Source organism: Aedes aegypti, chromosome 3, assembly GCF_002204515.2.
Source record: "Aedes aegypti strain LVP_AGWG chromosome 3, AaegL5.0 Primary Assembly, whole genome shotgun sequence".
NCBI classification, from domain to species: Eukaryota; Metazoa; Arthropoda; class Insecta; order Diptera; family Culicidae; genus Aedes; species Aedes aegypti.
This window is the reverse complement of record NC_035109.1, coordinates 196,822,403-196,847,216: the sequence shown is the minus strand read 5'-3', so window position 1 is coordinate 196,847,216 and position 24,814 is coordinate 196,822,403. Positions and strand designations below refer to the sequence as shown.

General features: G+C 37.5%; 1 protein-coding gene across 5 annotated transcripts in view; it reads right to left on the bottom strand.

The window, feature by feature from the left end:
- Window positions 1–979: 979 nt before the first annotated feature.
- Window positions 980–24,814, bottom strand: part of LOC5568986 (alpha-actinin, sarcomeric) — a 40,287-nt gene continuing 16,452 nt past the window's right edge. For 4 of the 5 annotated variants that reach the window (XM_021852777.1, XM_021852781.1, XM_021852780.1 and 1 more), the window contains exons 3-11: window positions 13,204–13,365; window positions 12,013–12,267; window positions 11,649–11,802; window positions 11,453–11,538; window positions 7,339–7,431; window positions 6,737–7,266; window positions 1,898–2,702; window positions 1,508–1,837; window positions 980–1,443 (exon numbers count right to left, since the gene is read on the bottom strand). In XM_021852777.1, coding sequence (XP_021708469.1) covers window positions 1,285–1,443; window positions 1,508–1,837; window positions 1,898–2,702; window positions 6,737–7,266; window positions 7,339–7,431; window positions 11,453–11,538; window positions 11,649–11,802; window positions 12,013–12,267; window positions 13,204–13,365 — 2,574 coding nt within the window. In that variant the 3' untranslated portion in view covers window positions 980–1,284. Of the gene's footprint in view, window positions 1,444–1,507; window positions 1,838–1,897; window positions 2,703–6,736; window positions 7,267–7,338; window positions 7,432–7,645; window positions 7,732–11,452; window positions 11,539–11,648; window positions 11,803–12,012; window positions 12,268–13,203; window positions 13,366–24,814 lie in introns of all 5 variants that reach the window. The other variant, XM_021852782.1, reaches the window with a different exon arrangement.

Here is a 24,814-nt window from a genome sequence, read left to right as displayed (position 1 = left end):
TTTAATTCAATCCAAAACCACTGAACAAATATATAAAAATCGAAATTGTTTCTCAACTCATATTCCAATGCAATATATGAAAAAGGTATTTTTTAACACCCAGAAAAAAATGTCTCTAAATTGACTTGACCATAAGAAAAGATAAGAATGAGTGCAACCGAAACCTCACAATGGGTACTGTTTTTCTTTCTGTAAAACATCTGGTTGCCAACGAAAAAAATATTAGCTTCCTAACCTCAAAGTTCTCACATAAAAATCCCTCTATAAAATATTGGGCATTTGCAAAAAGTTCTTGAAATTCTCAGATACCTACATGTTTTGTACATTTAAAAATGTTGTGTTTTAAATGTTATCTGTGACTAATCGTCCGACCTTGTGAAAATCTCAAATACCGACCATTCTTGAAACTCACATGATATTAAAAAACCTGAATGCATAATATGTGTTTGACAATTATCAAGTGTAGCCTATCATAATTTTAAAATGACCCTGATTGGAAATAATTCGATCCCAGGTAAAATATTCCTGGAACTAGTTAAGTTTGGAATTGATTAACCTTCAGATGTGTGTCCTAAATAGATTATGAGTAATTATTTCCAAATGCTCCCGTGTTAGCCTTTTCGCCCCCTTCTGGATTTTTCGCCCCCCAAATTCTGTTTTACAAATTTTCGCCCCCTTGAGCCTGAAAATCGCCCCCAGGGGGGCGAATTCGCCCACTTTGGGAATCACTGGATTAGACCATGATTATCAATGTTTCGACTTTGTCCGGTATTGGGTGCTGTCCGGCACTGGGGGATCTCCCCCTTATCACTCAATTTGTGCGGCCAAGTGAGTGGTGAGTTGAACAGACTTATTTTGGACTACTGTAATATTTCACATTGTACTTAATAAAATCACATGTTTTGTCGATTCGAAAACACATTTTATTAAAAAATAATTTTAGTGGATAGCTAATAAAAAATAAATAGTTGATTTGTGGATTACATTTTCCATTTTTTTTTTCGACTCGCACGCTTAGTCCTCTGTGTTAATCTTGTAATTTTTTATCGAATTATGGCATTCTGATTCGCACGTCGATTGGATGGATGTTGATTCAACAAACGCGTCACCAGACAACATGTGACCGGTTTTATTAGAGTTGGTTATCGATATGACGTAAAAGATCTTTTCCGTCATTTTTTCTAACACAATATATGGCATGTAACATATAACCGGAGATGTTTCTGCTTCGCTTTACTGAATGTTTTCAATATGTTACAATCTCCCAAGGGATTGTGGAGGCAATTACAGATCACTTTCTCCGTACAATGCTGTACTGAAGGACATGTAATCAAGGGCTCCAGGAACGGCATTCGGTCCTTTGTATGGTGGCATCCTTTGAATACAATATTCTGCTTGATCTGGTGGCAGCTCACGGCGCAATTCATCCGGCAGAATGTAAGGCTATTACATAAAAAAGTGTATGAGTTGTGTGATAGATATTGGCAAGATGTTATCGCAATATTACCTTGTCCGAAGCCAGGATTCTGAAGGAATCAATAACCTGTTCAGCAGTATCGGTATCGGTGCTTTCCCTAGTCATGAAGTCAAGGAACGCGTCAAATTGTACGTATCCTGAGTTGTTCGGGTCCACTACGGCGAGAATACGCTGGAAGTCCATGTCTCCTTGTTTATCCTTGCCAATCGAGTATCCGAGAGAAACTAGACATGATTTGAATTCTTCCGGTGCCAAGCGACCCGTGCGGTTCTTGTCAAAGTGGTTGAAGCTGGAACGGAATTCTGTCAATTGTTCCTGTGTGATTCCCTTGGAATCACGAGTGAGAATTTGATTCTCGACCTAAAATTACATAAAGATAAATGAATATCGTGCATTTTCCATTTTGTTGAAGAAACTTACTTCATTGATATTTCTGTTGATCGATGTTAACAGTTGTTCCCATCCAACACGCAAAGTTTCCATGGTGTAATGTGTGTATCGATTTTCGAAGACCATAGATTCCTGCACAGCTTGGTGAATCTTTTCCAGCTCTTCAATACTGGGTTTGTAAGCATATACAGCTTGTTCATATTCTTTCAAACGGTGCAACTGTTCTTCAAGTGATCCAGAAATACCCATGCCAATAGCGGTTACGGCATCCATTTGACGTTCGATCCAAGGTCCAACAGCATTGGCCTTTTCGGCAAACTGCCGGCGCAGCATTTCATTGTTCTGCTGCTTGCGCAGTTCATTAGCCAATGTTTGGTCGCGTTGTGGTACTAAAGCGCGTACCTCAGACCATTTACGGCTAATTGCATCAGCAGTCAGCGTAGTGTAAGGATTAACAAGGCCTCCAGGAACCTGCTCTTGTTTGACAATAGCTTCAGCATCACGAACCAAGCCGACGATTACATTGAATTCCTTATCTGCTTCGCCCAGAGTTGCCTTGAATTGGTCGTGGGCTTGAATCAAACCTTGAATTTCCTCCATCGTATGTACGATGAACATATCGACAAGATCCTCGCGGGCTCCATCGAGCCAATTGTTGAAAGGAGCAGCTCGTTTGGCGAATTCCAAGTGCAGCAAGTCGATCTTCTCTAGAATTCTTTCGGCCTCATCCAAGCCTTGGCGACGGTGTTGCGTCAATGCTCCTAGACGATCCCATTGGTCGCAAATGCGTTGGCAACGTGCGTTAACAGAAACACAATCGTGATATTCCAAAGTGCTGTGAACATATGTAAAATAAGAAGAAATCGTTGATATTTTTGGATCGACATACAGTAAAAAGCGTAGTCTTGCGGCAAAAGTACCTATGCTCAGGGCAATATGTATATGAATTCGAATACCTTCAAGCTATACTTTAAATTAAAAAATAATTAACAAAAGCCAAGATATTGTAAAGCAGAACGCTTTTGATTATTAAAACGTATGGTTCATCCATCAATTACGTATTTAGTCACAAACGTTCACTCTCTCCCTCCTCTGGATTTTTTTTTTCAAAAATGACCCTCTAATGTCCAAATGTTTATTTTCGATCTAGGGAAATTAATGGCATAATGGATGCATTACGCGACTGCTTGTTTTAAGACCATAAAATGACAATGCTTTTCAGTTTTTTAGGGATTTGAACCATTGCGACCATGAAGTTGATCTATTGTGGTATACCCCTATTTAATTAGCATTCTTTCAAGACGACGGATTACCATTTGGGGTAAATGCCTTTGACTGATGATGCGAAGTACTCCAATCCGGTATGATTCTTAGAATGCAACGAACACTCAGATTGGGATTTTCTAACCTAATTTCACAAGGACTTAGATTGACCTTATTGAAATATTATCTTCTACGTCCATATTACGCTGGACAGTCACAGCGCAAATGTTGTGCGGTCTCTAGTTCACAGTGGCAAAACCGACAAACAACAGTTTGACATAGATTGATTTTATTCAAATGATATCCTGTCGGCAATGTCCTTTGCTTAAAGAATTTTTATTTCATTTCATTTTCATGTTCATTTTGCAGCGTTTGGTGGGGCAATGAGAGCGCAAGTCAGTCCAAAGCCGGGGGAAGGGATAGGTAATGGCCGTAATAGTCTATGCGGACCACTTGAACACCATCGGAAAGGATAAGAAGGGTTGGGGTAGGGTATAGGGAATTGGAGAAGACTTGACACAGTAATGCGATTAATGCTGCAAAATGTAAATGTGCTGACAGCAATTTAATTTGAGTTTTGAAGTTTGATTTGACTTATTAAAATTTCAGATAGATGATTTGACTTATTAAAATTTCAGATAGATCGGCCATTGTACAAGTAAGAAAGAGTATGCTGATCGTTTTCTAGAAATTTTATAAACAACAAAATAATAACAATATGAGAATGATGCAAAGGGCTGCTGATGGCACGATGCGACGCTTTAGGAGATTTTGATACTGATTGAAAATTACTATAAAGAGCGCAATTCAATCGATGGTGATAACTTTACAAACTTTATCTGTTTTTGCACTGATTGACGATGCTGATTTATATAAAAAATATTTGATATTATTAGTTCATTTGTTTGTGTAATCTATTAGGTAATAATGGAAAAAAATTACGTACCCTTGATGATGATACTTCCCTGACCAGAAATATTCTATTTTGACCATCATTTTCGAAGCTATTCTATCCAGGTATCCATGTACTGCTTTCAATCCTGAAATTATTCTTATTGTGCATGCTCATGCATTATATTAGTGATGCTCATAATCATGCAACAGATAAGAAGGAGAGAAAAAAAAGAATATAGGAACAGTGATTAGTAATGAGTTAATTCTGTAGTTTTGTTAGAATTATAAACAATTAAACAGTAGTAATGAATAGCTTACAAAAACTTTGCAGCATAGCTGAGCCTTTCGGATCGTAAGACCGATGTATAAAAATAATTTGTTTCGAAATTGTCCGCGTGGTCTTCTAGTGCCCCTATTAGATAAGAATCAGTCATAGACATACATACCGAATGCTCGCCATGACCCTATGTCCAACATTTGTATATGTATAGCCTTAGCTGATGTGGCTTTTCTAATAGGTAGTTCTTTCACTCATTGATTGTCTTCAAAACCTTGTCAAGTATAGAAAATTGATTTTATTTCATTTATTACTACATTGAAGCTACATTGTACTTATTAAATATTAGATATTATTTTATGTTTTTATCACTATTGATATTATCAAGGCCAGAATTCACAGTGAGTAAAGAATTTTATAGTACTAGAACACCATAGAAGATCGCTAAACATTACCTAATCATGGAACGGCTTTTTGCTCTATTATTTTAAGTAGATGCTATTGATCTCCCTTTGCTCCTATCCGCAACCCGGTGCACGCGCCCTGTTGGTTTTCGAAAACCTCGTAGAAGATTACAAACCGTCAATGGCATTCCCAATTACTACCCCACATTGCACATTCAAGGGTCTGATTGTGCTCCTAACCCACCCTCAGTCTGTAATCTTCTCGCCAGTTTGAAATTATATTTTCCCGAAGTGAAAGTAATTTTGATGAGTGATAGCGTAGTGCAGCCCAACTGCATAGTACAGTAGTTTAACCAGAGACTTTAGGTCAGAAGATAAAATCTAAATTTTGTAATAAAGAGGTTGCCATTGCTTTGAAATTCACCCAACATCTAATCAAAACTACTAACAACAGCGATCAATTATCAAAATTCATCGCTCCCTGGAAAATATAATTCCAAGCCCAGGGCTTTGCTTAAAGAATTTTTATTTAAACATAAAAGTTTTTCCGTAACCTTTTTTTTTTGAAGTTATAAACAGTTTGGATTGCCTTAAGGTTTCTGTTGTAATCCAGTTTGATTGTATCATTTGATCTGAAGGTTTTTGGTCCTATGAACTGGACACTTGATCTTTTCCTTGCCAGTAAAACCGCTTTTTCATCACCTTCAATACCACAATGGCCTGGTACCCAGTGCAACATAGCTTGGTTCTTAACGTCTTTAGCAGAATTGCTGCAGTTTGTAAATGCTCTGGCTCTAGTTTTAAATTTAAACAATTGAGCAAAAATTTGTTCAGTGACATTCACGTAAAATTTTTGCAATTGTCTACTAGAAAAGTTGGAAAAAATATTCGAGATTCTATGTAATTGTTGTACAGCACAAAACACACCAGAGTAAAATTCCATAAAAAAGATTGCCAACACAACTCCCCGAGGACTGTCCTCTTCGGGCGGGACACTCAAGAGTTCTTTTGAAGCTTGAGTAAAGGTGAGCATCGCAACAAGAGAGAGAGAGAGTTCCAGAAAAAATCCTCGCATTTTTATGCAATCTCACTCAAATCGCTTGAATGTTGAAAATTTTGAGTTCAATTTTTTCTCCTCAGAAAAACGGCAAAAGGCCTCCTCTTTGCATCGCAGAGGAGTTTGCATCAAGCCTGACTGTCATATATTCTACTATATCACGCCACGGTAATGTACTATATCCATACATTTAGCATTGAATTACAGCCCCAAAACAACCAATCTCAACTGACATTTAGCGCAACCTTCTCAAAGCTTCCTCTATAAGACTTTATGTTGAGTAAATGCGCTATACATACAAACGAAAGCTTCTATGCGATCCTTGTACCAACAAATCCTGCGAATCTACTCAGCTATTTTAAGCTGTGTTGAAAGCTATTATTGCTTTGTCTCGACTGTTATAGAACAAGTAGCTGTATAATATCTTCAGAAGGCGCTTATTCAATCATTCCGCAACTGTTGAATTATTTTCACTGCCAGCTGTACGTCACTGCTTCAGTGACACAGATGTTATATAAGATATTATAGCCACGCTTGCACCAGGCTGTAAAAAGGTTAAACGTCAAACGCAATGTTCACATGCAACAGACTGCGTATATGCGTCACAAGTTGTTGTTTTATTGTTGTATATTGAGCAGCATAACAAGTCATACTGTATAGAAGCAGCCGGATTAATGATGGGGGTTTTTATTCCACAACATTGGGTTGCTACTTTTTACGGTGCTGATTTATAGCTTAGTAAAAGCAGCAAAAACGATAACTGACGAAATTTATTCAGCTAAGATTTGTAGCTGCAAAATTTGCGTTACAGCTGCGTTAATACAATCGTTCTATTTTTGACAGCTTTCATTTTTTGCTGCGTTAGTTGCTTCAATTCAACTGTTATATAGCAGAAAGCAAATAATCTTGGCTTATAGAGCCAAAATTGTTAGTTGGGATGTGTTCCTAGAAAGAAAAAAAACATGGAGACTTACTTCAACTCTTGAGCAATGGCAGCAATTTGTTCGACACGATCTTGATGGGCAGCCAGATCAGATTCAAATGCTTCATGCTTTTTCTTGAGAGCTTTGAGCTCATTCAGCTTACAGTTACGATAATCTTGGGACTGCAGCATCTCCTCCTTGCCCTTTGTCCAGTCTTCGTGCGTATCGGCTTTATGCTTGAATTTCTGGGCCAGATGCTCCAGGCGCTCAAGGCGCATGGTTTCAGCCAGAAGCCACTCCTCGAATGCCTTTTCCGCATGTTCCAATCCCTTCCAAGAATTCGTAATGTCGGACACCATCTTGCCCTCGGTTGGCATATAGGCTGGACGATTCGATAAACGTAGCTTGGTTTGCAAAGTGTTGAAGTTAGTTTCGAGTTTGGCCTTCTGCTCTACTCGTGGTGGCTTGTGCTTGCGTCTGTAAGTTCTGTATTCTTCCAGCTTCTTCTGTACTCCCGCCAGCGTACTATCGGTTTGTCTCGAATTCAACCAAGGCATAGTGCGACGAATCCATTCTAACAGCTAAACAGGATGTAAAGCATGAAGTTTCAATAGTTGAGGAATATATATAAGAAACGTTTAAGTAATACTCACATCACTAGCCAATCGCTCGTATTCTTCCATAAGTCGTTCGTTCTCCTGATTGACTTTCAGAACTTTGCAGATTCGATTGGCAGCCGTTTCCGCCTATAGCAAAAACAATAATTATTCATTGATTAAAGTGAATCTGGTAAAAATGTACAATTGCTTGTTATATGATATTCAGCCGCATTGTATGTAATAATTAAAAAAACACATTAACCGAAAAACAAATAAGAAAACTAATAAATATCGTCATACAATGATTAAAAAAACAATATTATATAATTATTTATTACCAAGCTGGTCTAAAACAACCAACCTTTTGTGCGCCGCTGAAGCAATGGTAATACGATGACACATAGGTCATGACAGCCCGTTCATCTGGCATTGCGGTATTCTGCAGATCTATTGGTACAATTAGCGGAATGTAAAAGCAAAAACACACAACAATTAGGTAGTGAAGCAAAACACACGTTCAAAATTATGTTAGTTAATAAGAGATTTATTATAGGGAACGACATCAATAAAGATGAAATAAACCGTCTTGCGTTTCGGACTGCACGTCTTAAAAAAATGATATACCTAATCTACGCCATCTGGTAGTCCGAGTCGGATGAATTGAAAATTATGTAGAGGGAGTAAAATTTATCCGACCAAGCCCCCCCCCCCCCCCCCTGGTTCGTCAACATTTAACTGCCATTTAGTGCAGACAATCTAACTCCTCAAAAGCAAAAGGAACTTGGGGACGGACCTGGTGTAGTGGTTAGAACACTCGCCTCTCACGCCGAGGACCTGGGATCGAATCCCATCCCCGACATAGTCACTTATGACGTAAAAAGTTATAGTGACGACTTCCTTCGGAAGGGAAGTAAAGCCGTTGGTCCCGAGATGAACTAGCCCAGGGCTAAAAATCTCGTTAATAAAGTCAAACCAACCAACCAAAAGCAAAAGGAATTTTTGATAAGTAAACTAGGAAACCCACCCTGCAATCACCATATGCAAGCCATATTCTGAACAGTTGTCGTTTTTATGTTCAAAATAGTAAACTGAAAATTCTAAACATTGCTCATTGTAAGACAGGACTGAATTTATCAAGGTAATTGATGTAAAGCCAAATAAGTAAGTAAGTAAGTAATGACCGCTCGTCCCGAAGAAAAATTTGCCGAGGGATGATTCAGAAGCGATTTCCATACTAATTACAAACGTATTTTAAAAATAATTCTAGGTCACGGAAAATTGTGAAACTTTTGATTCTAGTTCAATTTTTGACGTAGATTCAGAATATGCAAGAAACTGGATACCCCTAAACAAGCCAATTATAGACACACATTGTTCCTTATTATAGACATTCAACTAACTTTACGTATAATACATATTGAAAAAAAAAAACAACTCAATAAAGTATTTTAGTTTATTAATGTTACAATGAATAATGTTTCCAACTTTCAGTTTACTATTTTGTATATAAAAACGAATAATGTTTGAAATACGGAAGAGACTGTTTAGAATATGGCTCTTTATAGACAGAGGGAGTGTTTATTACGTACGTCACGCAACATTAGACTATATTCAACCTCCTTCTTCGATGTCACACTTATTATATGAAACCTTCACAAAATGAGTGGATAACCACGTTTGCTGACTCCCCTCCCCCTTATAACGTGACGTACTCGATGGACGACGGATAATATGGTGCTTACACGATAAATTTCGAATATTTCCCATGAATTTCAAAATGATATTTTTGTTTTGATGCATTGACCAATAAATTTAAAAACTATTTATCAAAACAGCTTTATCTATTCTATAAAAAATGTTTTACTTGAAAACTTCAGCTCTATTTTAAATGGGCTCAAAAAACCTCCTCACTTTTTGATACCAACAGAAAAATTTACAATCCAAATGATACAATTTTACTTAATAGCTTTAACCATAAGCTACCTATTTATTTAGCTAGAAGAGAGGTTAAATAGGATTGTTATGAAAGCCTGAAATTATCAGAGCAAATTTTGTTCGAAGAGTGCTGCGTGTTAATTTGAATTCATGTGAACAACGAGTGGAGGAACGACACATACAAAGTGAACGGTTCATTATGGCATTGGAGTTCCACCAGGAGAAGCCATATGTTAGTGACCGGTACTCGGCTGAACAAAGAGCGGTATAGAGCAACGAGAAGTGAAGAAAAACAAATCCGCCTAATAAAGAAAAGGTAGTACCTAGGTACGAAGAAAGTGTAATAAGTGAAGCACAAGATATCGTGAACCGGTACTATATGCGATTTTATGAAACAGTCAACGATACGACGATTTTGTATTATAACAATCGTGCGGTGGATCCACGAATGGGAGGAGCTTTACTAAACGATTAACGATCGTTCGAGTACTTTATAAGGTATGGAAACACGAATGAATGGCCACCGGTTGATTGAATGACTTCATATACTCAATACAAGGAAGTACAAAGTTCGGATTTACAGAAGGATTACCCTGTTAAACTCGGCGTACAAAATATTGTTGCACATCATTTTTTAACAGACGAAATTCAAGGAGTCCTTCGTCAATAAATTCTAGCCTGGTTTTCCGTGAGTGCAGCTCAGCAATACACCAAATGTTCACTATATTTTTATTGCAATCAAGCCAGCATACGATGTAGCGGAAAGAAATGAGCTGTAGTAAGCAATGTCTGGTTTACCGGCAAAACTAATTTGGCTGATGCGTGCAACGCTGCATGAGTAAAAACAAGTTTCAGGATTGCAGACGTGGTGACGACCTCCTTTGCGATTTATATATGGCGTTAGATATATTAAAAGCAAGGGGAAACACTGTCCAATTACGGTTCAAAATTGCACTCGTGGGTGCTCTAAGAAGATCTTGCGTGCAGAGAAACGGCACTATTATTACATGGTCGCATATGCTCCTTGGCTTTGCGGACGATATTGACCTCATTTGAATCGATCGCCGGGTATTGGAGGCTTCCGTGCTATTGATGAAACAGCGAGAATAGACTTCACTATTGATTCTACTAAGTAAGTATATAACTAAGTATATAACCACAGGTAAGTAGGCCTAGTGGTATTACTGATGAGGTAGTGCTTGATGGGGATATGTTTGAAATTTTTGAACAACTTGGAACACTTGTAAAATGTAAAAAGACGTGTTGCGACAGGGAAAGGCCCGTTTAGGGATTACGTAAACAGCGTCAGCATCTTTCAAATGGAAATAAAATTCGTCCTATAACGTTGATACTTCAGGTACGGTACGGGCGCAAAGCGAGGACGTTGAAAGCGGCAGACCGGAAATCCTTCGTTGTTTTAGAGCGTAAAGTTTTGCACACAATACTCCAAACTGCAAGCCAAAAAAGGCAAATTTTTGTATTACCGGTAACCCGCTAACAAGCTTTTATGGTTTCAAGATAAAAAAATATCCACGTAATCACTAGTCCGCTAACTAGCCTTCTTGGACTCGTAGGGCTAATATAGGGCATGTCAGCCCTATATCAGCGCGGAGAGTGAATTGTGCCTTTTGGTTATTTGGGTATGGCAACAAATAGAAACCATGTTAGAGGATTGCAATTGAAAGCTGTTTATGTAGCCAGCAAATATCTGCAAGAAAAAGATCATATTTATTCGGGGAAAATCAATGGTACGTGAGCAGCTACCTATTGGTATAGTAATGGCGGCCAAGTCTTCGAAACTTGGAAAACTTGTACAAACAATTGTACAAAATCACCCCGCTCGAATTTCGAACCGAGGCATAAGCTGTGTGATTTCTATAACGTAGATTACCGTATTGTAGCAGTCGGTGGTATAGGGGATCGTTTTATAGGAATCCATTTTTAGGGGGCCTGACTGTATTCATTTTTGGCAGCACGAGGTGCATCCATTCAACATCGTGTACAAAAAAATGTGTTAAAAGTTTTAAAAGCAATTATGGACAATTAGCATTTTTTTATTGCCAGTTTCATGCCAAACACTTTCAGCAAAGGCGGGATCCATGCTCAAAGGAAGTGCCCACTAATTTGCTGATTGCTATTAGATGAATAAAAATGTTAGTCAAATCCATAAAACACAGTACACTTTATATTCGAATGAAACAGTGGAATTGACACTATTATTCCAATATCCAACCTGCTGAGCTCCTTGGAAAGCATGATAATAACACGACACATAAGTCATAATGGCACGTTCGTCTGGCTTTGGAGTGTTGATCAAATCTAAATAAAAATGGTGTAAAACATGTTACCATCACCAATTATACATGATTAAGCATATTATGTCGCATGTTAAGTGTTATTATAAGTTTGTGTGTAGCATTTATACTAACCGTCCGGGTCCAACATGCGTGGAATATCCAGGAACTTTTCTGCTACGTCGAACGCGGTGTTCAAATTCTCGAGTGGATTGTCTTTCGAAAGTTTGGAATAATCTATCAAATCAGGTCTATGACGATGGATCAAAGCACAGAATGCTAGACCGTCCTGTGGAACAAAAATAGATTATGATCAAATTTTAACGCTAAAAATAAAGGATTTATACGGTGGTTATAGCCCTATTGAAATAATCAACAAGTCTAATTTAAATTATGGTTTGTCCAAAAATATTGTTTGTTGAATTACTCAGTAAGACTATCCGTTTGTCTTGCTATATAAAATATAAACTATATGCACATTTATTAAAAACTGACTTACCTTGAAACTGAGATGGAAGTTTTGAACGTTAACGTTCTTGTAAGGGGCAGTTTTGCGTTGACACCAAAGCAGCAGACCTTCCTTAGCCGTCATTTCCTCCACTGAAATGTCCTGAATGGCGAACCGAAGAATGATCGTCCAAATCATACCCAGAGTCATTTTCAAGTTGCCATCGACGATTTCTTCTGCTCCAATGGATACCAATTTGACACCTTTCGATGCGATGAAATCCAATGCCTTGTTCACATTGGCAATCTAGTGAAAATAGTTTTTCTGCTGTTAATTATATACTATATTAAAATTATTATGATAAGACACGGGACGTCATGTTGTTTACCATTTTAATACCTTTCCAAACTTGCTATTTCACTTTGCTTATAAATGTTTATTAAAATGTAAATTACTAGTTTTTTTTACTTTATATTGCTGAAAAAATCCATTGTATGTACTACATACAATATTTATAATAATTTCTTACATACTATGGATTACTTCTACTGTCCTTTAGTTATGTTTAAGCCTCTCTTTGGACATAGTAATGCCAATGATTTCGCTGTGTACATTATACTGACGCATCATACGATTATTTTAAATATATGGGTATTTAAGAAATGTTCAAGCCACCATGGCGTTTTCGGTTTTAAACCTGGAGTCAGGTCTGACCCTTCTCGCAACAAACGAACAAAAACGGATCCAGGTTCGAGTCAAATCAACTGTGGCATTACTACATTCGAACTGTCAGCCACACAATTTCATCTAATTCTACTTTTTTGAGTACAAAAGGACAAAACAAAATCTTATTTATATTCGAATGAACAATGCAGAATGCTGTCGTATATATTTAATGTCACTAATATATTTGTATAATCGTTAATTTTAATAATTGCAAAAATGTGCACCCCATTTTTGACAGTCTGACCCCGCTCTGGTTGGATCGTAAAAAATCGACAGAGCGAACTTCGTTGTGTTTGGGTCGGACCCCGGGTTCGACTCGACTGAATAAAAAAACGTTTGGCAGCTGTCATGGCAGATCCAGGTCGAAACTAGGGTCGCCCCAGCAATACACGAAATCGACATAAGTCAATAATAACTGATGTTTTCCATGATGTCCCGTGTAACTTTAACCTTGATTAATATTAATTAACAAAGTCTGTCTTCAAAGTGACAAATGAAAAAAATGTATATATTCACCTTGTGGAAACGCATTTTACCACGGTCTGGCTTTGGTAGGGTTTCGCCGGAAATGACTTCCAGCAGCAGCATGAGTTTGAGTCCATTGCGAAAATCGTCTTCAATGTTTTCGATTGATGTACCGGCCTTTCGAAGGTGACTGTTACACCATGCAGTGAAGGTCTGAAACAATAAGAAAGTATATATTTAGATTGGTTTATTCCGTTTTAATTTTAGGTCGAATATCATTATTAGTATTTATTTTTACTTAAATTTAGAAAAAAAAGAAAAAAAGAAAAACCCCTTTTTGAGTGATTTCCAACTGATTTATCTTTTCAGAGCTGAATCTATAAGGAGTAAATATTCTACATATAGAAAAATCAGGAACTTCAATGGCCATTAAAATTGAATATGCTATTCTGTTGGAAATGGGATTTAAAATAAATATTTTTTTCTGTCTTTATTAACGAGATTTTTAACCCTACCCTAGTTCATCTCGGGACCACTATTACTTCCCTTCCGAAGGAAGTCGTCACTATAACCTTTTTCGTCATAAATGACTGACTTGGGGATGTGATTCGATACCAGTTACTCGGCGTGAGAGGCGTGTATTCTAACCACTACACCGGGCCCGTCCCCGATAAATAAATAATATCATGCCTGATGAAATTTGGTTTTGGGGATTTCTCATGAATTACATCACGCGACTAAACGAAAGGGAGAAAGATTTAAAGAAACGAGACTATTCATACAAGATATTCGTAGTCTCCATACAAAAAGCATGACAAATGGAACGGTGATGAAAAGGCTAAACTTTGCGTAACGTAATTCATGGACATATCCTGTGAGTGTTTGAAATCAATAAGCATAGGTAACCTTCGATATAACGTACTGTAAATATAACTAACTGGATACCTATCGCCATTTTATGTAACGTTCATTGGGTTTCGTAAATAACTTGGGAACTTCTGTGTGAGCGTTACTACCTTGGATTTGTTGCAAAATGCATCAATCTGAAATTATATTCTGAAATTTGATGCACTGTACAGACTGGAAAAAAATAATTCAGAGGCACCGGTATGGATTCAAAGGTGTAGGAATAGATAATGCAAGAAGATCTTTAAGCTCTCAGTCAATAACCGTGAAAGTGCTCATTGAACACTTATTTAATCCCGATCTGTCTCAGTGAAGACGTAACGCGAAGAAAAAGAAGATATGACGCATTTGACCATAAAAATATCAGGACAAATAATAAAATAAACGCACAACTACGGAGCCCACAATCGAGACCGCCATACACCCAGAAATAGAGTTAATGACGAAATCTTATCAAGCATTATATTCGTTTGCTGAGATTCTGGAAATATTTTGCTGAGAGTAGCAAAATTAATAATCAAAGGATTGGAAGGAATTTCTGAAAAAATATCATGTTGAAGAAGTAATTTGTGCTGGAATTGTTGAAGCATCATGAGGAGTAATTTTCGAATTTAATATGAGTGGAAATTGTTGAAAGTTATGCTGTTGAAATTTCAAATTTCATTAGATTCATGAAGTTTCTATTTTCACAAGAATATCGTTCTTTTTAACTTATTCTTGAAAAAACTGTTTGTGAAAATGCTTTGACACATATGAATTTTCTCAAGATTTCCACCAATTGATACTTCTGTAATATCCGTATAAATGAAAACGGATGGCAGAAAAAATGTATCAGGTATCAGAAGGCCGGCTCCAAAGGCACGTTCCCCACCAGTTGGGAGATTTGTGCCATCGCCATATTTGAGCCTAGTTCATCATCTACCCGATGGGAGAGAAAAGGGAAGGGAAAGATGGGAGGAAATAGGAGTGGGGTCCCTTGAAGAGGGAAGCTCGCATAAGCGAAATGAGAGCATGTAGCTCCATACCACAATGGGTTCGAACAGCGCCCTAAAAAGGACACTGCATAACGCATGAGCGTAAAGAGAGCCTATAGCTCATTACCACAGCGGGTTAAGAATAACAGAATATCCTGAAGATTCAGGCTTCTGAATACAGTTTCACTTAATAAGTGTTTACCAAGTAATTGGAATCGCATTTGCGAAAAAACTGGACAGTTACATATCAGGTGATATGAAGTACCATAATCGGAGTCACAACTATCACACACAAATGATTCAGCACGCTGAATATTTGCCATGTGATAGTTGAGTCGGCAGTGGCCTGTCAACGCTCTGACCAAGAGACTGCAATTCTGCTTTGACAGATTTGTTAAATACTTCGCCACCCTTGGAGATGGCTCAGTAATGTACAATTTTGTTTGACGACATGACTCCAAACTATTCCAATATTGCTTGTGCTGAGTTGCCGCCCAAGAGTTTATCTGAAGCTTCACCCAGCACTTGGAAATTGGAATAGCCGGCTCAGGGCCAATGAAGTCATGTGATGCTCCATCGCGAGCTAGCTCATCAGCCAATTCATTTCCAGCGATGGAAGAATGACCAGGTACCCATACAAGGTTTACAGAGTTGACTGAATTCAGTTCCTCAATTTGAGTTCGACATGCGATAACAAGCTTCGACCTTGAGTTGGCCGAAGCAAGAGCTTTTATAGCAGCCTGACTATCTGAACAGAAGTATATGACTTTACCCATTACGCGCTGTTGAAGTGCTGATTGCACTCCACACAAAAGAGCAAATATTTCCGCCTGAAAAACGGTGCAGTTTCTACCAAGTGAGTAAAACTGATTCAGCCTTAGCTCACGAGAGTATACTCCTGCACCAGCTCTACCTTCAAGAAGGGAGCCATCAGTGTAACATACTATATTGTTAGATATACTTCTTTCCAAATAGCCAGACGTCCACTCTTCCCGTGAAGGGAATTGTGTGGTAAATGTCCTGTAAGGAAAGTGACAAGCAATTGTGAGATCACTTGGAGCAAGCACATTTTTGTCCCAATTCACCAAAAGTGGAAACAACGAAGTGTGTGTAGATCTACGATTCACTGGATTTTTCTCCAGTAGATCCAGTACCCATAAACGGTAAGAGCAAGAAAGTGCTTCTTGTTTAAGATGTATGTGTAGTGGCGCAACGTCGAAAAGGGCCTCGAGCGCTGCTGTGGGAGTTGTAGAGAACGCACCAGACATCGCCATCAAGCACATCTTTTGGAGATGGCCCAATTTTGACTGGATTATTCTCACTGCACCCTTTTGCCACCACACAAGACATCCATATGCCAATATTGGTCGAACAACTGTTGTGTAAATCCATTTGATATATTTGGGTTTGAGGCCCCAAGTTTTACCAAAGGTTCGCCGGCATTGACCGAAGGCCATGCAAGCTTTTTTGACTCTGAAATCAATGTGAGGTGTCCATGAAAGTTTGGAATCTAGAATGACTCCGACATACTGTACTTGATCAGTCACATTAATCTCAGTGCCAAAAAGACTTAAAGGTCGAATTCCATCGCAATTTCGTCTTTCCGTAAAAAGAACAATAGATGTTTTATTCGGGTTAACCGAAAGGCCATATTGGCGACACCAACTCTCGACTACCTGAAGAGCACTTTGCATCAGGTCGAATAGGGTGCTTATGCACATACCAACTATCAAAGATAGATAGTCGTCGGCAAATCCATAAGTTGGAAAACCGCAATTATTGAGTTGCCTCAATAGCGTATCTGCTACGAGATTCCACAAAAGTGGTGATAAGACTCCCCCTTGGGGGCATCCGCAAACACTCAATTTTCGAATCGCTGCTTGACGCAATGTCGAGAAGAGATGTCGGTTTTTGAGCATTTGATGAATCCAATTGGTAATCATTGTAGGTAGCCCATGATTTCGTGCGGCTTCCAATATGGCATCGAAAGACACGTTATCAAAGGCACCCTCAATATCCAAGAAAACACCCAAGCAGGATTGCTTCTGAGCGAATGCTTTCTCGATATCGTATACAACTTTGTGTAAGAGAGTCACAGTGGACTTTCCAGATTGGTAAGCATGTTGATTCACATGAAGAGGCATGTTTGCCAAATAAACATCACGGATGTGATGATCGATAATGCGTTCCAGACATTTCAGAAGAAAAGAGGTCAGACTGATTGGTCTAAAACTCTTCGCTTCTTCATACGACGCACGTCCTCCTTTCGGGATTAACTTTACAGTAATATCACGCCAGGATCTGGGAATGTACCCGGTAGCAAAACTGCTTACAAGTAGCTGTTTCAAAACATGTTTGATAAACTCAAATCCCTTTTGGAGCAGAACAGGATAAATCCCATCCGCTCCTGGAGATTTGAAAGGAGCAAAACTATTAAGTGCCCAATGAATCGATTCAGTAGTTACGATACTGCGAGCCGAGGCCAGAGACTCGTAACTACATGAAAAGACATTTGGTTCATCCGTAGATGCTATGTCCACACATCCGGGGAAGTGTGTATTGAATAAACATTCTAAAACTTCTTCGTCGGAAGAAGTAAAGTCACCATTAGGTAAGCGAATTTCGTTCACTTGAAAATCCTTAGATTTTGCAAGGATTTTGTTCAGCCGACTGACTTCACTCAAACTGGAAACATTTGTACAAAGGTTTTCCCAGCCGGATCGTTCAGCAGAACGAAGAGCCTTCTTGTAAGCCTTGCGAGCCGACTTGAACGACTCTGATCCAGCTGAACGGCGTCTGTTCCAACTCCTTCTACATTGTTTCCTGAGTCTAGTCAGATCGTAATTCCACCATGGGGTCCCTCTTGTAGTCTTTACAGACCGCAGAGGACATGCTTCTTCAAAAGCTTCCATAATGTAGGATGTTGTAGTATCAACTGCATCATCCAGATCACTTGGATTTTCAATGGACGGAGAATATCCATGAAATTTGGTCGCAACGAATTCAATATAGAGTTCCCAGTTTGTTGACCGAGGATTCCTAAAACGCAAAATCTGTGCAGTTACATTTGAATGTTCAAAGAAGATGTAGCGATGATCAGATAATGATTCCTCATCTGATACATGCCAATTCGTCAACTCGTGACTGATTCTATTCGAGCAGAGCGTTATGTCTAACACTTCTTCTCTATTAGAAACCATGAAGGTTGGGCGATTGCCTATGTTAAGTAATCCAAGGTCTGTACTGCTTAAGTATTCCATCAGACTGGAGCCTCTCAAATTGATATCTGAGCTGCCCCAGATGATGTGATGAGCATTAGCATCACTGCCCACAATCAGCGGAAGGCCTTTTGTTACGCAGTGTACGACAACTCGTTTGAAGTCATCCGTTGGGGATGGTTCATCATGTGGTAAATATACCGAACAATAGACGTATTTCCTGTTGAGGTCACCAACAGAAACATCGATTGTGACAGCACATACATCTCTGGTAGTTAACTCAGAAATGAGTGTAGCAACGATTGCTTTATTAACGAGCACGCATGCGCGGGGCATGGAGCGCGAGTTTGCCATTTCGGGTTTGCTGAAAGTAGCAAAAACTGGGTCCACAAGGTTACCTAGATAGAAGTTCCCTCTACGAAAGTAGGGTTCTTGAACTAGCGCCACTTGGGCTGCACCATTTTGCATGAGTCTGCAAAGATTGATCGTTGCTGTTCTTTTATGCTGAAGATTGATCTGAGCTAACCTAACCGTAGCCACTACCCAAACTAGGCAGGATTAAGCTTTTTGCAATCTCAGCACGAAAAAGACAAGCAACGAAAAAACCAGATCGGTATCTATTTAAAGTCGCCAAAGGCGAAAGAGCACAGAATACACTGTGTAAAACGCATAATGCGAATCCATATAGGTGATAATTTAAATTAAATGTCAACATATTCATAATCCCACCCTTATTAAGCCTCAGGATAGAGACTGAAGAAGGGCAGCCGATTACCTCGGAGAAACACAAGGTCCGTTTGCGGTTAGGTTTTATTTAGACCCCCCTAACCATTCATTCCTAGGCACGGTACGCATCACACCATAAATTAGGGGTCACCTGTGAGGTGGACTTTTACCACCGGAACAGGCAGTCCGTAGTGTTAATTCTTAGCCAGTTGAAACAACCGCTACCGACACTACGCGGCTATCTAGGCTGCTCGGGAAAAGGAGGTTAATATTGATGATTAACTCCTGACGTGCCCAAGCAGCCGGTTATTTTCTTTATATTGAAAACACAAGACCTCGTGAGCGGTTCATGGATCACTTGGTATATTTGTGTGTTCCAATAACCACTCATGCAAAGAAATAAACACAATTGTAAAGAAATGTCGTTTTTAGTATACAGCCTTCTTCATTGCAGTAGTAGCTATGGTTTGACCATAAAAATATCAGGACAAATAATAAAATAAACGCACAACTACGGAGCCCACAATCGAGACCGCCATACACCCAGGAATAGAGTTAATGACGAGATCTTATCAAGCATTATATTCGTTTGCTGAGATTCTGGAAATATTTTGCTGAGAGTAGCAAAATTAATAATCAAAGGATTGGAAGGAATTTCTGAAAAAATATCATGTTGAAGAAGTAATTTGTGCTGGAATTGTTGAAGCATCATGAGGAGTAATTTTCGAATTTAATATGAGTGGAAATTGTTGAAAGTTATGCTGTTGAAATTTCAAATTTCATTAGATTCATGAAGTTTCTATTTTCACAAGAATATCGTTCTTTTTAACTTATTCTTGAAGAAACTGTTTGTGAAAATGCTTTGACACATATGAATTTTCTCAAGATTTCCACCAATTGATACTTCTGTAATATCCGTATAAATGAAAACGGATGGCAGAAAAAATGTAGCTTAAATTTTGTGAAATTAGTAGAAAAAATGTATAGGTAATCATTTATTGTTTCTTCTTCTTGCATAATAATGTGTGATTCAACGTTTATTAAAAAAAGGAATTCATTTTAATGAATTTTTAAATTATAGAGGCGTTTGTAAATGTCAGCATCCAAATCTCGATTAATTCATGATGTCGCCCTAAAAGCCATTAGTAATCAAATGTGTAGCAAACGAATGGATGTACAAGTGATTTGATAATGCTACGATGAAGAGAAGATCCTCTTCTTTCTCCCAGTGATTATAGTTTTTAACCTGGTTCATTCATTTACTTGAAAACAGCGAGCTACACACTCGGATACCAATGGCTTTAGGGCGAGATCATAAGTTATGCGAGAAATATTCTCCTATACCATGTTCCAGCTGTTGCAAGGATATGGTCAGAAAAAACTTTTGACTGGTACAGATTTCTATAGATAATTTCTTAATGTCTATATTGGATAAATGCGACGGGAAGGAGGAAACCACACATTAATGCCTATTAAACCTGGTAGCAATAATTTATACAGCTTGCCTGCTTTATAAGACTTCTGCTATACGTTTTACAATAACTTTGAAATATGCAAGTTCTACTCATAAGTACGTTCCACAATTTTTACTTAGCTCGCAATGGTCACCACCATTTCCATTTTGACTTATTTTTACTTTTTTTAAATCAAAATGTTAGGTTTCAGTAGTTAATAAACAATTGAAAATATTTTTCTATGTGTTGCCAGAATCGGGAAGAAAATGTTGCCAACAACGGGTGTTGCCAAAATCGGGGGTAGACAAAAACGGGTGTTGTCAAAATCGGGAAGGCACTGTAATGCATTTTTTAGTATGTACGTCACGAAATATGTTTACCATAAGCGGAAATAGGAACAAATAGATGCAGTAACAAATGCAATTAAATCATTTTTTATAAATGTGTTTCAAATTATACATTGTGCTATTATTGATTGACATAATAGTTATTTTATAATGAACATTTGAACACCAAGGGGTTGTCCACTGTACACAATGTGCCTTGCACAGCTTAGGCACATCTTGGCACACTGACTGGCTCTATTTTCCGTAATGAGTTGCTAGAAAAATCACAATGAACTGAAATTTCATTCTCAGCAATCATGGATAATTTGAAGTTGTATGCGTTCTGTCATCTGATTAAAAAACTGATATATCTACATCTAATGAGAATATCAGTGGCGATTCCCTAACCTCAAATCTACCTGTTCTACGTTTATAAATTCATGAATATTCACAAGAAATATGCATCTATTAAGTAGAGAATAGTTAAACTAATTGATTTGCATTTGATTGTAAATCTGCCAAAAATATAAATTTTTAGTATCGTAGAACAGGTAAAAAGTGAGGTTACGAGTCGCCCCTGGAGAATATATATCAAGGTGTAGGAGAAGAAGCGATGGCTATGTAAAAAAAAAGTAAACAAAAATAACTACGTCACTAACGTCGTTTTCGTTTTTAAGGACTGTTCATTTTATAAAGTGGACACCTTGTATATGCAATATCTTTTTAATTTGTCAATGAAATCGCAATCGGTTATCTGTATAGCGTTCAACTAATGTTGTACAATATTGTGATAATAAACAAGCCAAAAAATAATTAGATTTCACACGAATAAGACACAACGTTTAGAACGGTCGATTTTTGGAGGTTATCAAAATCAATAATTATTAGATTTTTTTTTTGAAAATTCGATAATCTATATTTTTTATTTCCATAAATGGTTCGTTCTTCGAAAGCATCATCAATCAATAGCTGCGAAATAACAAGTTATTTTTGGAGCAACAATTTACCAGATATCATAAAATCATGTTTCATGGATTTTTTCGAAGAAAAATATTTTAAGTCAAAAAGTAACTGATATGAGTTTAATTTTTAAGTTCAAAGTAGGTCCTGACGGAAGTACAAATGTAGTATTAATACGAAAAATAATCTATGCCTTCATAGAGTTGCCTATTTAGTCCCCACGTCACATTTAAAGTTCGATAGAAGAACAAATGTTTTATTTTGAGAAGACCTCTCAAAGCACATTAACAATCATCGAAATTGGCAACACTGCTGTAATGAAATCGAATTTATTTTCTACGTATTATTTTCATAATATGTTATTCTGCGATTTTTGATCAAAATATTTGGAGAAAAAAGCCAATAATATGCTGTAGATCGATAAACATGCGTAAATGATTTTAAAAGTATGAGATTTTTCAATAATGCGGTTCAAACTCACGATTTAGCTCTTATTCATACAAATATAGATCCTTAAGAAATCTAAACTAATTTTTAACACGTTTTCTACTTTCCTTTTTTCTGGGATTAAAAGAATGGTGTATCAACAAATCTGGCCATAAATGATGAATCCCTAAAGTAATCTAGTGTCAAAGAATTTATTCATTTGTACTGATTTACAAGATATGCACTGAAAACACAGGAGTAAAATAAATCTCACCTGTTACCGAGATCCTGCTTGAATTTTTAGAAATTCTACCAAAACTATAAAAAACTGAATTTCTAACAATTCCGACCAAGATTTCAGAATTTCCCAGGAATTTGTCTCGGAATTCTGTAGCAAATAGGTTCCCAATCTTTTCGGGTGCGCGACCCACTTTTGCGTTAATAGTCTGCTTCGCAACCCACCAGGGAAAATCGTAAACAAATGAGTTTTGTAGGTCATTCGTATCCCGATGATATTACATAGAAATCTCAACGGTTGATCGTTTATAAAAAATCACCGAAGAATCTGTTAAACTGTTGGGCAAAATCATAAAGAAAATCTCGAAAAGATCAGACCTAGAAATAAACTCTCCATGTTACGGCCATGAAACAGGTATATTGCGAGCTTTCCAAAAATGTTGCTGTCATCCACCAAATATTTTGTTCGTCAGTTAGCTTTACTGTTTTTAATGGAGGTTTTTGGTAAAATTGGATTTTGGTAGAATAAAGAAATCTTATAAATATTTGAAAGTCTCTAATGCCAATAAACCAACTTGCATAACCAAATTGATCATTTTTGAAAGAATTAAATGCATGGAAAAAAATATATCAATATATATTATTCTTACAAAACAAAAAAATATCACGACAGAAAGTTTACATGTTCAGCTTTCTTACTTAAAAAATAAGCAGCTCTCAATGTGACTTCGCAACTATTTTAATAATTCTAGAGACTAAAATTTGTTGGCTAGCTGTCAGAAATATTTTGTTTCAATTTGTCGAGTTCAAAAATTTGGTAAATTTAGCGCTTATACTCAGTAAAATTTACCAAACTACTAGCTTTTGAGGCTCAAGATTCCATCATTTAACCCCTCTACCGGTAGCTTTATTTTTCACTGCCATGATTATTGAAAACAAAGATGAGGAAATGTTTTAGTAGGGGTAGTATCCTCACCCTTTCCTATTACCGCAATTTGGTGGTTTGTGCGCACCATTGACAATCTGACAATGATGCTATGTTTTTGGCATTATAATTGCTAACATTTTCATATGTGATTTTCCCTTCTTTGGGTCATGCTCCGTTATTTCTAATTACGTTGTTAAACTAGTGGTTATTTCCTCTTCTGTCCTACGTAAATTGATGACACTATAACTGCTAATATTGCCATCGATGATGTTCCCTTCTTTTGAACATAAGCTTTTTTCTTAAATAGCTCTCTTTATTGTTCTTATTTTCTTGTGTTTTATGCCAAACGTCCATTATGCCAAATGACCATTATACCAAAGTACATTTATGCCAAACGATTTTATACCAAATGGCTCTACACCAAATGACTATGCCAAACGGGGTAGCCTCTTTTTAACATCCAGATTACTAACAGATTCATTTAAATATTTTCTTAAGATTTTTTTCAGGATTTACACTCTTTTCGAAATACAGTGAAACCTGCATGAATTGATGTTCCATGACTCGATATCGATTCTAGAAACCATACTACAAACAAAACTGCATGGTTACTATGATGGTCCCATCAATCAGCTTTCCAAAGCATTTCTGTTCCATGAATTGGCATTTGATGGTCCCTTCATGGGACACATGGTCTATGTTTTTTACAGGGAACAACCCAAGATTTTTTTCAAGAATTGCCTCAAAATTTCATCTAACTTTTTTTTTGTTGGAAATTTTCTACCGATTTGTTTCCTAAAATTTTTTTTTTAGAGATTTTCAATGAAATGCATTCGAAAAATTCTCCAACAGATTATTTAGATATATCTCCGCGAAAAAATAAATAAAAATATTTTAGTATTTTAGAAATTATTCCAGGAATTAATTGAAGATTCAATCAAAATTACCACCCAATGTTTAAGAATTTCTGTTGGATAACCAAAATTCCTACAGAAATTCATATACATTACGTTCGGGATTGTGTCGTTCGGATAAATGTTACAGAATCAGTCGTTGTTTTTGTTTGAGAGGGACTGTAACCCGAAGATTATTCCTCCCTTTTGAAAAAGAAACAACGTTTTTCTAATATCTTCTTCTTCTTCTTCTTCTTCTTCTTCTTCTGGAGGACGTAATCTCACACTGATTCTCAGCTTAGTGTTCTTATGAGCACTTCCACAGTTATTAACTGAGAGCTTTCTTTGCCAAAGTTGCCATTTTCGCATTCGTATCCCGTATGGCAGGTACGATGATATTCTATGCCCAGGAAAGTCAAGGAAATTTCCATTACGAAAAGATCCTGGACCGACCGGGAAACAAACCCAAACACCTTCAGCATGGCTGTGCTTTGTAGCCGCGGACTCTAACCACTCGGCTAAGGAAGGCCCCGCTTTTCAATAATAGAACACATATTTAATTGAGTTTTCAAAACTGGAATGTTAGGGGCTGTCCATTAGTTACGTAAGGGTTG